The 17393-nt window shown below is 35.8% G+C and overlaps 1 protein-coding gene across 4 annotated transcripts in view; it reads left to right on the plus strand.

The window, feature by feature from the left end:
* LOC120349760 overlaps positions 1-17393 on the plus strand; it is a 117857-nt gene that overhangs the window by 81348 nt on the left and 19116 nt on the right. For all 4 annotated transcript variants that reach the window (XM_039420366.1, XM_039420368.1, XM_039420367.1 and 1 more), the window contains 2 exons: positions 8973-9168; positions 12442-12493. In XM_039420366.1, the coding sequence (XP_039276300.1) occupies positions 8973-9168; positions 12442-12493 (248 nt within the window). The remainder of the gene's footprint in view (positions 1-8972; positions 9169-12441; positions 12494-17393) is intronic.

The following is a 17393-nucleotide window of genomic DNA, read 5'->3' on the forward strand; positions in this document are numbered from 1 at the left end:
AACACTGGCCACAACAATAGAATACAATTTTGAACGTAAACAAGAGAATGTTTACTCTCACATTTGTGGACACTTATGATTAAAATTTGTTGTAGATGAAATATATGGCACTCATTTTTTGTAATCACAATTTTATGTAAAGTTTGAAAAATGAATAAAAAAAACTGGTGTGTGTGTGTTTAACCTATTTTTTCTCAGTTTTACAACTCACCTATTCTTTAGAATAAGAGAGAGAGAGAGAGGGAGAGACTATCCTCACTCACTATTGGTTTTTCTTCCGCAATCTAGAATATAAAAACACAATGCATTAACAGGTGTTTGTCATTAAGTGAGTCAACTTTGACATAGCAAGATGCCATGTTTTGGTGGAAACCAGCCAATATTAATAAGCAAGTTTTATCCACCAATAGATACTAGTGATGAGGAAGGCAACAATGGTGGTTGGGAGCTAGGATTGCTCAGTTTCACATGCAATAACTCAATTTCAAATGTTGAAAATGGTTTCAACAATAGGTTGGAATTTTTGTCAAATAACAAAAACAGAAACGGAGTAGTAGTAGTACTACTACTGATCGATTAGAACTTACACATGATGAAATTCTCAGTATTGGCATGGTGGATAGTTATTCACTATGGAATCTACCTTCAAAAACATCACCATCCATGGGTGGTGAGGAGGTAGTGGAGGGGGGAGAAAAAAAAGGGGGGAAGGAGAAAGTGATTAAGAAAAAAGGAGATAAACAACAAGATGAGAGCAGCAGCAGCAGCACAGGAGAACAATGGCAGAGTATATTTCTTCCAGAAGGCAGTTTCGAATTTCAAACAATAAAAGATTCATTAGAGTCTAGATTGAAAGAGCATGGTGTTAAATTTGAGCTCACGCTAGATCCTTCGACAATGAAATGTTCTTTCAAATGTGATTGTCAATTAAGATTTTCGTTGGACAACTCAATAGGTAAACTGTTGGGTGTTAAAAGTAATAGAATTATAAAGCCTAATTTAGAAGCAAAGAGTGACATAGCATTAAAATTGGATAGACCTAATGTTGTACGTGTACTTTGTGATATTGTTCACGGTTCATTCACAAACGGTGTACAGGACCATGTTCTCTACGAGTTTTACCCTATGATCGATCCAGGCTATAAAATAGCTATCGTTGTAAACACTGTAGTCTATTTGCCTGTGGACAGCAAACGCATAAGTTCTATCACATTGCAAATTGTAGACAAATGTGGACATCTAGTTAATTTTCGTAATGAACAAATCAATATTACTCTTCATCTGAGAAAACAGCAATAACAAAATGGTACTATTGTTTGATAAACTACTTGGTAATAGGCGAGGAAGAGAAAAAGAAGATTCTACATGACTATTGGATTTGACAAATATTGATAATACAGGATCAACTAACAAAAATGTCATTTGTCTGCCAGACACTGCAGAGCAAACATCTAAAAGTATTAATTATCTACTAAACAGAGGACTACGCGTGATTAGTACAAAAAGGATGGAGTGAAGAAGAATAAAAAAAAAATGTCAATTTTGGATGCAAGGAGAAGTGGTCCATTTCCAGACAACAGCATTACCTCTTATGATTTTCACACTCATGCACCCTACAATAGAAGTTTTGCAGCAAATGATGAACTCAAATTATGTGTACAGCAACAGGATATTTATACTCTCCCATCAGAGAGTTATCTTCACTTGGAATTTATAGTTACCACAACAGATGGTAAAGCAATAAATACAGCAGCATGTGTACCCGGATTTTTTGCTTTTCTATTTTCAGAAATTCACTATGAAATTAATGGAACTGAGGTTGATAGTACTCGAAGTCCAGGCATAACTACACTTTTGAAAAATGCAGTCACTTTTGAAAAAGATGAACAGGAGAAAATGGAGAATGCCGGCTATTTTTACGATTCTACCAATGGATTTAAACCATTTTCGGTGAATGGAACAAACACGAATATTCTCAATGTACCACTACGCTATCTGTTGGGTTTTGCGGAAGACTATAGACGTATTATGCTGAATGTCAAACAAGAATTAGTGTTGAGACGAGCTGCCAACAATATTGATTGTCTTAATACCGAAGGTAAAATTAACATTCAATGCCTAGAGTGGAGGATACCATACATTGAGGTTTCTGATGAAGCAAAACTTTCTCTAAACATTCAATGCAAAACATTCAGGCATTGGGAACTTTATGAGTATCCATCTGTACCATCAAGCACAAAGCATTCTTGGAACGTGAAAACTGCATCATATATGGAAAAACCAAGGTATATTGTTGTTGCGTTGCAAACTGCAAGACGTGGTGTGGCAACAAAGAATGCATCATATGGGTAAAAAATCACCTCACTTTACTTTCGGTGATGCAATTTCAGCAACCCCCACTCCACCTCCCCAGTCACATGACCATGGCTCCACCCATCACTACTCTTAGCCTGGATGATGTCGCATTGGATTACAACCTTCTCTGCTCACATTGCACAACATTATTCAACAATTTTCCAGTTATCTTTGCACATGCACAGTATCCTTCGCCTTAGCTGTATCCCTATAAATACTCCAGAATAATTGACATTCACTCAGTTTGATAGTAGCAGCGAAGCAGTGAACATGGCTTCTTCCAAAGTGTTTAGTGTTCCACATTGGATTACAACCTTCTCTGCTCACATTGCACAACATTATGCAACAATTTTCTAGCTATCTTTGCACATGTGCAGTATCCTTCTCCTTAGCTGTATCCCTATAAATACTCCAGAATAATTGATATTTGCTCAGTTTGATAGTATCAGCAAAGCAGTGAACATGGCTTCTACCAAAGTGTTTAGTGTTTCTCAGCTCTGTGGTAATAAAATAAAGCCTACCAATGAGCGGTTTGGTTTGTAGCTGTTGACAGAAAATCTGTGCAATGACAACCTTATTACAGACATTGGGAAAATTGATTACACTGCTGGAGAAGAACTGTTGGTGCAGGATGAATCAAATCTTGTGCCTGTAACAGAACCCTTTTGTGATAACATTATGCTGGTAAAGGTTTGTGATTTGGAGGACTGCCAAGAACTGGATAAAAGACGTTCTATTCTAAAGGAGATGTGTGGATCATTCAATTTGTACTTGAGAGGAAAATTCTCCAAAATGGTGTCTGCTAAGCATGGAGTTAAAGCAAAGTTGCCATACTTATTGGACAGTGAAAGTGATATGTAAAAGAAGATTCTACAACTGCTTGGGGAGGACAACTATAGAGAAGTGCAGCAGAAGTACTACAATCCAGTGGGGATACCATACAAAGTAGAGCTTGCCGATGTCCCCATTGCTACATTAATGGAGGAGTTACCAACAATATTGGAGCAGCTTAGGAAGGAACATTTCTATCTTCTTGACTTGAACATAACACAGGACTTTTCTGGAATATTTAACAAGAGTGGAATGTGTGATTTTCTAACTACAAATCATTGTTTTTGTTTCCAAGGAGAATATAAAGAAGACTATAATGTAATTGTGAATAATGATGGAACTGTTGGAATTGATTGCTTGACTTGCGTTAATAATTATGTGAGAGTAGAAATTTATAATAAGTTTATTTGTCAAATTACAAGCCCTGGTGTAAATAAGCAGCCAGATAACCATATTGTAGACTTTATTGCCTGTCCAGATACAAGATTATGTGAAACTTTTACCTCTGACTTGGCTAAAATGCATGGTATTACTCGTTTGGAAGCAACAATTTATAACTACAGCATCAGAAATAGCTATAGCTCTAATCAATTTGACCCTATTCAAGATTGTTTGTCACTCTTAAATGACAGTAAGAATTATTTCCAAAATGCTCCTATATTTTCTGTATCCTTAGCTAAAATGTGGACTAAACTGACAAACAATTTAAAGAATAGCTGTTGTTTGGTTTTTAGCAATCCCTTACAATATGTTTACTGGGGAAATGGCAATACCAAGAAATTGACTGGAGTACAATTAAATCTGCCTACCAATCCACAACAACGAAATAAAATAATATCCCATGTAATCTCTGCATTTAGCTTTAATCTACTACTCATTAATTATGTGGAAATTTTTGAGGATACAGACAACAAGGACAATATTAGTTTTATACAAAAGTGTTATATTAAGAGTGGTGAGACTTATTTCTCCAAGTCAACCACAGCTTCCTCTACAACATCCAAAGATTTTAACCTAGAGGAGCTAGGTCTTATAAGAACGAGTAATGTAACACCACAAGTTTTGAGAAAAAGAACAAATGTTAACTCTAAGCTTGCACCTTTTCCTGTTAAGGAAGGAGATAGAACCTCTGTCTCCAATCACAATACTATCTACCAGAAAGCGTAAGCTAGAGTTGGATGAGATTAATCTCAAATGTAGAAAGGTAGAGTTTTTAGAGGCTACAGAGAGCATAAAGAAGCAGCACAAACAACTTATAGAATTTGAGAAGGAGATTGAGAGTTTAAGAGAGCAACTTGAACCATATTTTTATTCACATTGGTGGAATTTTGAGCCTAGTGGGGTTTATAATGTGTCTGCATTTTCTGTAAATAATAAGGGAAAATTTTCATATGGAGGTGTTTTAGGAGAAAAGGAAGGCTCGAAACATGTGTACATTGTAAAAGGGTATCACAAAAATGTTTTTCTAAATGCATACAAAGCAATAGAAGACCTTAAGAAAATAGGTTATTTTCTAATCCCATACAATGACCAAAAAGAAATTATTTGTCTACCAAGGGGAGAAACTATTTGTGAAATTACCACCAATGGCATGACAAGCTATAATGCTAACACATTTCCAAAAATACAAAATCTAAAATTTTTGTCAGATGTATGGAAAAACTTGGAAGACACCCCATTCACACAGACAGAAGTGGAGCAATTCAACAACATTACTATGCTGGAAATTAAAGGGAAAGTAAAAATAGGACAGTGCAAAAGATTAGAAGAGTTACCAGAAGGTACAGAGTTGGTCATTATTGCAATAAAAGAAGTGTACAATAGAAACAAGATATGGTATATTTTACAGTTTGAGAGCCTAGAAGAATTGTATATGTCTAACTATTGGTTAGAGGAGGAACTTGAGAGCTCTAACATTGATTTGAATTATAAAATTAGAATTAAGGTAGATGTTCTAAAGCATAATCCCAGTAGACATAAGGAAAGAGTAGCATTTTGTATTTAATTCAAGGTATTGTAAATAGTGGAAAATGTAACATTATAATATTAATTAACAAATTATTGTAACTTATTTGACTTTGATTATATATCCCAACAATCCTATCCACACCTAAGTTTAGGCTCTTGGGGGTTCCTAACCTAACCCAACCTAGCCTAACCTAACCTAATCCTCACCTCACCTAACCTAACCTAACCTATTCTTACCGGAAAAAAAACCCCAAGGGTGGGGGTCATGGGTGCTAACTAGGACAGTTAGTATGCACTAGTGCACCAAATGGGTTGAAATAAGCCCTAAGTGAGCCCTGGATGGCCTAGAGTGAGTGCTAAGTCAGCATGAGACCTATCTAGCAGCCAGTGCTAGCTGCTGAGTGGTAGTTTTCTGTAGAATAGGTTAAAAGATCACAGAGCTCTGTTGTTTGCTGATGACACATCGCTTATCTTCAACAATTATTTATTAGATAGTCTAGAAATAAATGCTTTTACTGGAGTACAGTCAATTGTCCAATTCTTGAAGCAAAGGCAATTAACAATAAATAGTAAGAAATGTCAATTCCTACAATTCAAAAGTAAATATAATTCAGTAGAGGATAGAGAAATAAATGTGTTTGTAGAGGAAAATGAATTAGACCAAGAAGAGAAAGTAACATTCTTGGGAATTTTATTGGACAGGAAATTAACATGGCATCCTTACATTGAGAGGATTTGTAATAAGATATCATCTGGGGTATTTGTCCTGCGGCAGCTTGCTAGGCTGAATGATAAAAAACTACTGTTAACTGCTTACCATGGACTTATACTATCTCATATTAGGTATGCTATTTTAGTATGGGGTAATTCATCTCAACAAAATATGGACAGGGTGTTTAAGATTCAAAAGAAGGCACTCAGATGTATAGAGAAAGTGAATAGGTTAGACTCTTGTAGGCCTTTATTTAAAAAGCTTGGTCTATTAACTGTGCCATCTTTGTATGTATATGAAGTTGTAATGCATGTGAAAACGAGTGGTGTGATCCAGAATTCAGATGTTCATGAGTATAATAGGCGAAACAGAGCAGATTATCATATAATGGGTCACAATAGTAGGTTATTTGAACAAAAACCAGATTATATTGGTAGGAAATTTTATAACAAGCTACCTCAAATCTTGAAAAGTAATGATGATTTGAAGATTTTCAAAAAACAAATTAAAAAATATTTAGTTGATAGAGCTTTTCATAGTGTACAAGAATTCCTTTCAAACCTAAACTAGGTTGAACTACTTAGTGTTAGAATTATTATGTAATAACATGACTTTCCTTATACTCCATGACTGGAGTCTGTAGTGCAATAATGGCAATAATAATAATAAGCATATAGCTTTTATTGGTGGAGAGCCCCTTACAGGTTGTTCCATCTTGCCATATGAGCCATGACATTGGATACATGGACCCTACAATTTTAGGTGGACTCCAAGCCATCATGGAAGACACTAGTGCAGTGGGCATGGACCCTACAATTTAAAGTGGACTCCGAGCCACCATGTAAGACACTAGTGCAGTGGGTGTGCACTAGGTGCAGTAGGTGTGTACTAGGTGCAGTAGGTAATGTGCAGACATAACTATACTAGATTGTTGCATAATGTTGTACAATGTGAGCAGAGAAGGTTGTAATCCAATGTGACGTCATCCAGGCTGAGAGCAGTGATGGGTGGAGCCAAGGTCATGTGATAGGGGGAGGAGTGGGGGATGCTGAAATTGCATCGCCGAAAGTAAAGTAAGGTGATTTTTTACCTATATGATTCACCTTCGGCTTCATCATCATCATTGTTGGGTGCTGATAGACATAACTATAGATGTTCATTGCAGATTGTCCATGCTTTGCATGGCTACATCAAAAAATCAATGTTGAAATTAAATATGAATATGTAATTGATTTATGTAATAACTATTGTATATATAAATGTACTTTGTGTTTGTGTTGAACCAATATATATTATTTTATTGTCTCTCTCTCTCTTCTCTTCTCTTTTCCCTACTTCACTTACTGTTCAAAAGAATATGAGTAAGAAACAGGGTTTGTTTATGCTTCCTTACTGGGTAAGGAGGGAATCAATACCGTTGTTTGATTGCTGCTGCTAATATTAATATTCAATTTCAATAGCCTATTTCATACTACAACAATTGAGTGTGTCTGTGAAATCAAATCAATACTTGGACTGGGGAGGGGTGACACTGAGTGTGCGCACCCCTGCTTATGACAGGAAAAAGATTTTGAGGTTATGTTGCCCCCAGGGGGAAAAATCTAGTTTGAGGTTAGAAGAAAGAAAAGGAGGGAAATTTGTTGTGGCAGGAAATTTCAAGGTCAAGTGACGTCACTGAACAGCTGATGACGTCACTAACCTGCTGTCATGTGACCCCCCCCAACTCAGTCAAGGGGCGGGGGTAGGGTGGGGGATGACGCTGGGGAGGGGTGGGGGGGACAAAACAGCTGATTTGAATTCTCACTTCCCCTTTTCTACCTACTTATTACATTAGATATATTGGTATCAGCTATCTTATATAGAAGGCAGTGGCAGGTAGAGAATTGACAATGCTGTTCTCCGATCTTTCTTCACTGCATTCACTACCTTACTACAGTCGTAGGGCTTCATCTAAGCTGTATCATACTCTGCTACTCAATGTTTCTGAGCTCTCCTTCCACTAGAGATCAATAATGGTGTAACAACCGGAACTAGTATTTCAAAATCTATATAAATAAAAATCGAGCCTCAAATTTTGACATTCAATAAATGTTTTATGTGTGCACCGAGTTTGTTCGTTATGTTCAGGACCAGGTTTATGGCCTATGACATTTTCTTATCGAACTTGAGGACTCTTTCCTACGGTCCTTCAAAGTCTGCATGTAATCTTTATGGAAGAAGATTTGTGAACCGGCCACCCACAAAAATAAAAATCAGCTGTTTTAATCATTGCGTCATCCAACAGCCGTCGGTAGATCTGTTTTTCAATTTTCTTTCTACTGATTTTAACAAAATTTTGATTCTTAATAATGCCGCGGTACGAACGACGTCCAAACTTGGGTGGCAGAACTCGAAATGATGTAAATTTAGAATATGCACGGGGAAATCAGCATCAAGGAGAAATAGCATTTAATTCCCAGCAAGCTGCATTCAACTATAACTAAAAATACAAACCGCTGCACAACTAACTAAGCACATGGGAACTCCATATTGAGATTCAAATGTAAATACTGGATAATTTTTATAAAAATATAGTTCATCAGATTAAGCTATGGCTGAGCACACCTGAGGAGGCGCGGCTTGGTGATACAAAGTGTTGATCTTATGGAGATTGCCTCATCACACCGTTCTATGCCATGCCCAATTCAGTGTGTGTGAGTTCTTCTATTCAAACCAATAAGCAAAAAGCAACTGGATGCAAAATGCCGCATCACGCCTCCTCAGCTGAAATCTGTCATGAGATGCATTAACTATTTGGCGGTACGAAGTTAGCCAGGCCAGCTAGTAGTTAATAAATAGTGGTTTGTAAAGTAATAAATCAGTGGTTTGGCAATTACAATATAAATATCTACCACCTATAGCACACAGGCCTGGTACAAAAATATGATTGAATTACACGACAACCAATCACAGAAGGTTTTTGAGAAGAAGTCTTCTCTGATTGGTTCTTGTGGAATTTAATTGAGATTACAAATTGACAGACTTTTGTGCAACTGGGTGGTAAAGTATAAGTTTATGCTTTTTTTTCAACAACTGAAACTAGTATCTCGAAATCTTTTGTTCACAGAATGATATTGTGAGAGTCCACCATCAATTTTTGGTCAAACATGATATGCTTTACAGAATCGAAGAAATTTGCTATTTTTATGGAGTAACTATTTTTGCTGGCATATTAAAGGAACAAACTGAATCTCACACTACTTATGAGATAATTGTCATCAAGTATCATGAGAATGGCGCAAACTACCCTATTGTGAAATATGGTGAGTTTATTAAAAAAATAGTATATTATGTGTTGTGGCTGGTGAGTATTTGTTCACGGGATGAGCATGATGTTCACAGCCAAGTCCCATGACACACATCGATTTTTGACGTTCAATTTCTTCCATCCTTATGATATCTACCAGATTCAACAAAACTTGACAAACACAACATCTGTTTGCCAAGCTATGTTCAGTATAAAAGATTTTATAAGGATGGCAAATAATCATATGGCCAAAAATCGATTTGTGTGTGACTAGACTAACTAACATTCACAGCAACGTCAAGTACAATATTTTTTCTAACACAACCAATAGTTAATCCATAATATAATGAAGGAAAGAACTGGCTTATACACGTATGAGATAGGATATTCACAAATGATGCTTCATCACATCTGAATCACTCTACTGATTGACTTGAAATTTCATATAGATAGATTTTCAATTTATTGAGGATGGTTATAGGCCTATTTTCATCTATTCAAGATTTCAGGAGGTCAGGATGCAGTTAGTCAAGTTTCAAATTAAATCCTTGAGGAACACGGTTCCATCTGTTTCAATTAAAAACCTTTCATAGTGTATTGAATACAGGATATAGGTTAGGATATTAAAACTGTATATGTCACCCTGAACTCTTTCCACTGTCGTTTTTTGTTTAGAGTGAGTTTTGAACTCCCTCACTCTATACAGAATTTTGCCCGGCACCAATCAATTATTATGAATTGATAAAATACACTGTACTATAATTTCACTCACTGAACTAATAATAGTATAGAAGAAAAATATAAAAACAAATAGATCAGGGTCGTGTGTAAGGGAATGTATGAAGTGAAAGGCAAAACAAAGGTTTATCATGAATTTATTGATAAACTTTAAATTGAAATGAATTAATGAAAATTGATCAAAATATAGTAATGATTCAAAATGTACAAGATGATTGAGTTTTTGAAAATACCACAGTTCAAGTTTAATTTTATACAGTAAAATTTAACAGAGAGTTCCTATTTATCAGGTTACTTGAAAAGTAAAATATAAAATCAAAATATTGAACCACTCTAGTTAAAAATACGATTAATAAAAGAATTAATAAATTTTAAAGAATGATTGTGATTAGGGGAGCCTTGCTTCAATAAACTATTGTTTGTGCTTGGAAGAAAATTTCAACTATAAGCTTCAAGAAATTAATTAAGACTGTGTCTATAGATATGTATTTAAAAAGAAGTAATTATTAGATTTGCTCTTCACTATGATGCTATAAAATTTAATAGACTTATTTGGGCTTTTTAGGGTGGGGTGGTGTGGATTTGAGATTCAGAAAATTGAGAATTCTAAATACAATGTTTACCTGGTTCAGTCAATTACCTATAGGATAATTGAAGTCTGAAACCAAAGAATCACTCCTACACTAAACACCATCCAAAATTCAAGAGACTAAGAGAGAGACTCAGAGCAACTAAACTCGCAAGACATGGTCTGCCTGCTTATAAACTAGAACCACGATTTTCCACCCCTCATAACCATTCGCCCTCTAGCTCCGTCTACACCAAACTCTTCAGCCTAATATTCAGCTTACAAACTGAATTCAAATATCAATTTAAATTTACTATAATGTTTATTATGTTATATCATTTTAAACTATTGCTCCCCTTCATTATTGAAACAAATGATATCATATATTTTACCAATATTTAAACTCTGAAGTTTGGATACTGACATTTTGAATACATACTCATCGAATTTGATTAATACAGTGATCAATCTTATAAATCTAATATGGAAAATACTTCAATAATATATACATTAAATGAAAAACAAAACACATTTTCATACAGTATATCCTTAAAATTGAATTGAATAAATCAAATTAATAAGATACTTATTTATTAAGCAGGTTTCTTATACTCATTGTATAACTATAATAATTGTCAACATGTTTCAATCAAACATACCTAATTCTATTTACAAATTTGTCCATAGCCTAAGAATCAGGGTTCAACTAACTTAATTAGCTTATAATAATTATTAAATTATAATTCATTGTACAACATATATTTTTTGAATACTTTATACATAGCCTAACCTACTTCATGACCTAATTTATATAGACATTTACTCATATATAATGTTTATTTAAATAATTGATCATCAAATAATTGCTTCAATAATATTCATATGCTAACCACGTGGTAAAATTGTAGCATATTGTAACATTAAATTGATTGAACAGTGGTATCCATCATTTTTAATAAATGATTGGTGACATGTTTGGTAAGAGTAATAAAAGGGGGCGATCCACCAGTTCCCAGACGGGAACACTGTAAAATTGTTGTTGCATAGCATTTGATGGTAGAGCAACTAGATGTTTTTTGGAATTTGAAAGAAAAACATTTTTTTTAGGAGTCAGATTTAAGAGGAGAAACTTCTGTGAGATTTAAATGTGAATTTTAACATATTTTTGGTTCTATAAAATTAGTTATGCTACAACTATTCTAATACAGAACAATTAAGAAAGGTTATGAAATTTTGAGCATTTAATCAATTTTGAAAAATTAAAATAAACTTGTTGCCAATGATTTTACAAAACGTTAGACAGAATTGTGTTGGTCAGATTATTGCGTTTTATATTTAAACAAGTTATATGACAGTTTAAGAAGCATTATTCATTTATAATTAATTTGGAATTTCTAAAATCAAAACAATATGGAAAAATAAATTGAATGTGGAACGATACCGTTACACAGTTGATGTCCATCCTAAGTTGCCATGGTCTGAATGGAGAACCAGGGGATGTCCATCCACGGGTCAGCTCGGTCTGTCTCTGGAGGTAGGCGATGAAAAAGTGTGTGAAATTATTCAGAAGAAAAGTGGAAAGCTTTTTCCACTAGCTGGCTGGAGGGGAGACTAGAATGCTAGCCCCACTTCTACCTCTCCTCAGCGTTTTTAGTCTGTCAGCCAAAACTGTCTGATCAGCTTTTAGTTTTTAAAGTTGGAAAAAATTATTCCTCTTCTTAAAGAAGGAACTAATGTTTGGGGGTATGTCAAACCTTGTGGTTCATGACAATATGCTAACAATTTTAGGAGAGCACGTGGTCGTCATTTGTGGCTCAACCCATACCACATGTTTCCATAATTGAATACTTCAATATAAGGTATCATACCCTCCTCTAACTATGTTCTTTTCACTTGATTTTTTTCTTTCATTACTTTACCTACTCAGTACTTTTCTTTATCCATCTGATTAAATAATAAATGTTATATTCATTTATTTTTCAGATGGTAAATTGACCTTCAAGGACGGTTCAATACTTCCTCTACAAGCAAGTGGGTATGTATTTATATTTTTTGTTATCTCTATAAATATACGACAAGCTATTTCAAGAACTAAATGAGAGGTGATGTACACAGCCTCAGCTGAGATATAGAAATGTTGTATTGAAAGTGTTTTGAAATAACCCGCAAGTTCCGCACAAGATCGGCGATTTTTGAGCGTTTTCTAGGCCTTCTCAAGAACTTATTGACAGATCATGTTCGAATTCAATACAGAAGTTCAGCAAGGGTCTGGAAATCAGAATTATGCTGAAGATACGCCCAAGATAGGCGGTTTTAGTGCGTTTTCCTAGCGTTTTTTTGATGGAAGGAAGCAAGCTCTAATTGAAAATGCAGGTGAGCGAAGTGAGCCTGCTGATCCTATCACTAGATGACCCAGCCGGGGGTCCAGACGGATAAGGCAAGCAAAGCGAGCCTGCTGGCTAGTTTCTTATAATATTAATTGATCATTCCTGTTAAAAATATTCTCAAATATAGCCCACCTTATTCATATTTTTCCTGAGTTAGAAGTGCATTTTCCTGATTGAGATAGAATATTCTGATGGTTGAATTGAATTGAAAATATATTTATTCATTAACATGTACAGGTAAATCAGGAACAGTGTCAATAAACAAACAAACATAAACATAAAAATCTGGTGTGGCGCACTTACACAACTTTCCTTGCTCATCTATATCTATAAAAGGCTAAGCCACCACAGACTGAAATCACACCACAGCCCAAACTACTGAGCCTGAAAACTTGAAATTTTGCACAATTGTTCATGGTAGCCTCAAAACATCTACTAAGAAAGGATTTTCAGCATTTTGCCCCCTGAGGGAGCTGGGGCCCCCCAAAAATGTTGTACTTTTCAACCACTTATTGCACAGCAAAGTCATGAGGAACTTTTTTGTTCAGCTACAAAAAAAAATTAGATCTATGCAGAAAAATTCCGACCAGGAGCAGAGAGGGGTCCAGGAGAGGGCATTTTTCGAAAATTTTCATGTAAATCACACTACAGCTCAAACTAATTGGCCTATAGACTTAAAACTCTGCACAAATATTCTTCAAACATGCTAGACGCGCACTAAGAATGGATTTTGAGATATTTTTACTCTAAGGGTTTCAAAGGATGAAAAAGGATCCTATTTAGTAAGGTTATGAACATGGTAAGGTGAATGCCATATGGAACTCAGATAATTGGCACATGATATTCTAACATATGTTGTAATCATTGAAAAGCTTAAAATAATTTTATCAATCAGCTGATCGAATTTAATTTTCTTTGGATCGAAAGCGCCAGCTTGCCATGTGTTTGTTCCATTGTTGTATGCTGGCTTATGGGCTTATGTATTGATGTACTTTGGCTTAAATAAAATCATTGAATTATTGAATCATTGGCCAGTTCGGTTTGCGCCTTCTATCAGCTGTATATGGAGTCTCATACATTCTGATTAGAACAGAGCACAGAGATTTTCTTTGGTTGGGAGTTTGTCGATGATTCTTTTTCTAATTCTTTCAAATTTTATTGCAAACAAAAATCACATTGGAAAATTTCTTAACAGACAACGAGATTACAAAAACGAGATGTCAAACATAAACCTACATTTATTTGTAGCACGGCCAGAAAAAGACAAACTTAAGTACTAGCCGTGAGTTCATTCAATATGACTTATATTTTTGTGTTAATACTTTGTGAACAAGAAGTACGAGTTGATGAGAGATGTGAGTAATTTCTTTTATTTGATCTAAATGGTTATTCATATTGTAGTAGTTGGGGTCACTTTAATCAAAGTTTTTTATTTTGTAGCTAATACATTTCATACGTATTGATTGTCCATAATGTATCCAGTGTCCATAATGGAAGTGATTGAACTACTCAAAATTAATGGCTTACTCGTCCTTCATAGAATTTACAGTGTTCCTGGTGATTGAGCCTGTCTTTTTTCAGCGTTGACTATTAATAGAGTAAAGTAAATTCGTATGGCTTTTGTTGGTGGGGAGTCCCTTTTGGGAAGGTCCCACCGCCTGAATATATCACTTGAGCCGTCAATGGACCTTACAACTGTCATACTCCAGCCGGGACCGACAATTAATGTGACCATCCGATAACACGGGAGTGATCTGGTTAAAAAACTTTTGGTTGTGAGAGGGCTCGAACCCGGGATCTCTATGCTGCTATGCAAGCTCTCTATCCACTAGACCACTAATAATAAAGCTTTATATACAACTAGCTTACCTGGCGAACTTCGTACCGCTAAAAAGTCAATGTATCTCATGTCAAACTTTACTTAATTTGGTGAATCATGAAATTTATCTGACAATCAATATTTTCATTTACATCTGAATACAGACTTCCTATGTGCTATCCAATGATAGTCATGCAGCATTCATTATTTCGAAAACATAGGTCTGTAAAATGGATTGATAAATAATCATTATTAGGCACCCTATCAAAATTTCTGGTCAGAAACCATCCCCAATATCCACACAACATATTCCCAAAGTTTCATGCCGTTATGTCAAGTATTTTTCAAGTCATAGGGAAAAAACACACAAACAAACATTCATTTTTCATATATATAGAAGATAGAAGATTTCATTCGGCTCGAACAAAAGCCTCTCTGAATGGAGGTAGAATGATAAGGTTGACAACTTTCAGTTCTGTTGTTTTAACATTTTTTTTTTTTTTTAAATCACTTTCAAAAAGTTCATGTAGTACGAACTATTGTGTTTGAGACACTTCTGGCGCTATCATAGTTTCACAACTATTCTGTTTCACACTCCTATCTCTTGCAGTCGTTAACCATATTTATAATTAAATAAAGAGTTGGCTTATACACGTATGGGATAGGAAAATTATGTTTGACGCATCACCACATCTGAACTACTGGACTAATTAACTTGAAATTCTGCTTATAGGCTACATTCTTAATTAACCAAGGATGGTTATAGGCCTATTTTAAGTTCTTTGAAATGTCATTACATCAAGTTTTCAGATTATCAAGTTTGAAAATAGATCCTTGCAAAGCACAGGTTCCTGCTAGTATATATCTATAAGAGGCTAAGCCCCCACAGACTGAAATCACACCACAGCCCAAACTACTGAGCCTAAAAACTTGAAATTTTGCACAATTGTTCATGGTAGCCTCAAAACATCCACTAAGAAAGGATTTTCAAAATTTTGCCCCCCTGAGGGAGCTGGGGCCTCCCAAAAATGTTGTACTTTTCAACTGCTTATTGCACAGCAAAGTCATGAGGAACTTTTTTGTTCAGCTACAAAAAAAATTAGATCCATGCAGAAAAATTCCGACCGGGAGCAGAGAGGGGTCCAGTAGAGTGCATTTTTCGAAAATTTTCATGTAAAATCACACTACAGCTCAAACTAATTGGCCTACAGACTCAAAACTCTGCACAAATATTCTTCAAACATGCTAGACGTGCACTAAGAATGGATTTTGAGATATATTCACTCTAAATGTTTCAAAGGATGAAAAAGGATCCTATTTAGTAAGGTTATGAACATGGTTGTAGTGTTGGGCATCCTGCTCATGACGTCAGAAAAGCAATGTAGTGAAGTTTTTGTATTAAGCCAGTCAGGCGGTCCAGTTTTGTAAAGTCTTTTTTGTGAGTTAAAAGTAATAAGTCAATAAAGAATCAAGTGTCTAACAGTCTTTCATTAATGAGTACTTCAAATAATCATATCAAAGTATAAACATTATATTTGGTGACAAGATAATTAATGGTGAAGTTGTGCATGGCGTGTTCCTGTTTTGTGGTTATGTACTCTGGCGCCTTTATTCGTGGACTGTGTCATAGTTACGTTTTTGTTCAGTGTTTTGTATTTGTGTTTGAACTATGTTTGACTCGATTTCAGTTATCATGTTTTGCATTATGTTTTCCAGACTTGGTCAAATTTCTTTGCGTGTGTTTGAGATCATAGACTATGTTTAGACTATAATCTAACCTCACTTATGTGTTTTGTGTCAACATGTCCAAACCTCCAGTTTTCGAACCCAGTGTGGCAGACTTTTAATCCTTTTTGGAGCGTCTCGAACTATATTTTAACATTGAAGGTTTCAAGGATGAGGTAAAAAAAGGTCACTTTTGTGTCAATCTTCCTCCATCTGTCTATGCGGAGTTGAAAACTGCATTGTCTCCTGTCGAAATCCCAACAGCCACATATGAACAGTGCATACAGGCTTTGACAAACCAATATGAACCAGTGTGTAAAGTAATACCAGACCGATATAAATTTCATTCTCAGAAGCAGCTTGCAGGCGAGTTGCTACACAACTATATTTCAGCGATATCTCGCTTGGCCACCACCTGTAAATTTGGAAGCTTTCGTGACCAGGCTTTACGCGATAGACTGGTGTCTGGCCTACTACAAACGTCAATGGTGAGTCGGCTTTTGTCTGAGCCAGATGACATGAAATTTGATACTGCTTGTCGTCTAGTATTAGAAATGGAATTGGTTGAGAAGTCCACTTTGGTCTTGGCTGGTGATGCTACAGAGACTCTCATGGTATTGTCTACATCTTCACGTTCCTTGTCTCGCCAGTCCAGGCAAGGTTTGTCACCACGGCAGGGTTATCCTGAGCGATCGCCGTCACGTCCATCATTGTACCGGTCCCGATGGGATTCGTCACCAAGGTCGGGGTCTCCTGCACGTTCCTGGTCGGTTACTGGTCAGTCGTCATCCATGTCGCAGAGGGGTTAATCTCCGGGTCGAGCGGGTCCATTGGTCTCCAGGGGTCGCTCACCGTCGCCTTCTCAACAGACAGAAAAGGGACTGAGAAAAAGATGCCGTCACTGTTTCTCCAGGCATTCTCCTGATAAGTGTCCAGCTAATAAGTGGAGGTGTTTCAAGTATCAACGTGCAGGTCACACGGCAGAATGTTGTGACCAGCAAAGA

The sequence above is a fragment of the Nilaparvata lugens genome, chromosome 2, assembly GCF_014356525.2.
Source record: "Nilaparvata lugens isolate BPH chromosome 2, ASM1435652v1, whole genome shotgun sequence".
In the NCBI taxonomy this organism is placed as follows: Eukaryota; Metazoa; Arthropoda; class Insecta; order Hemiptera; family Delphacidae; genus Nilaparvata; species Nilaparvata lugens.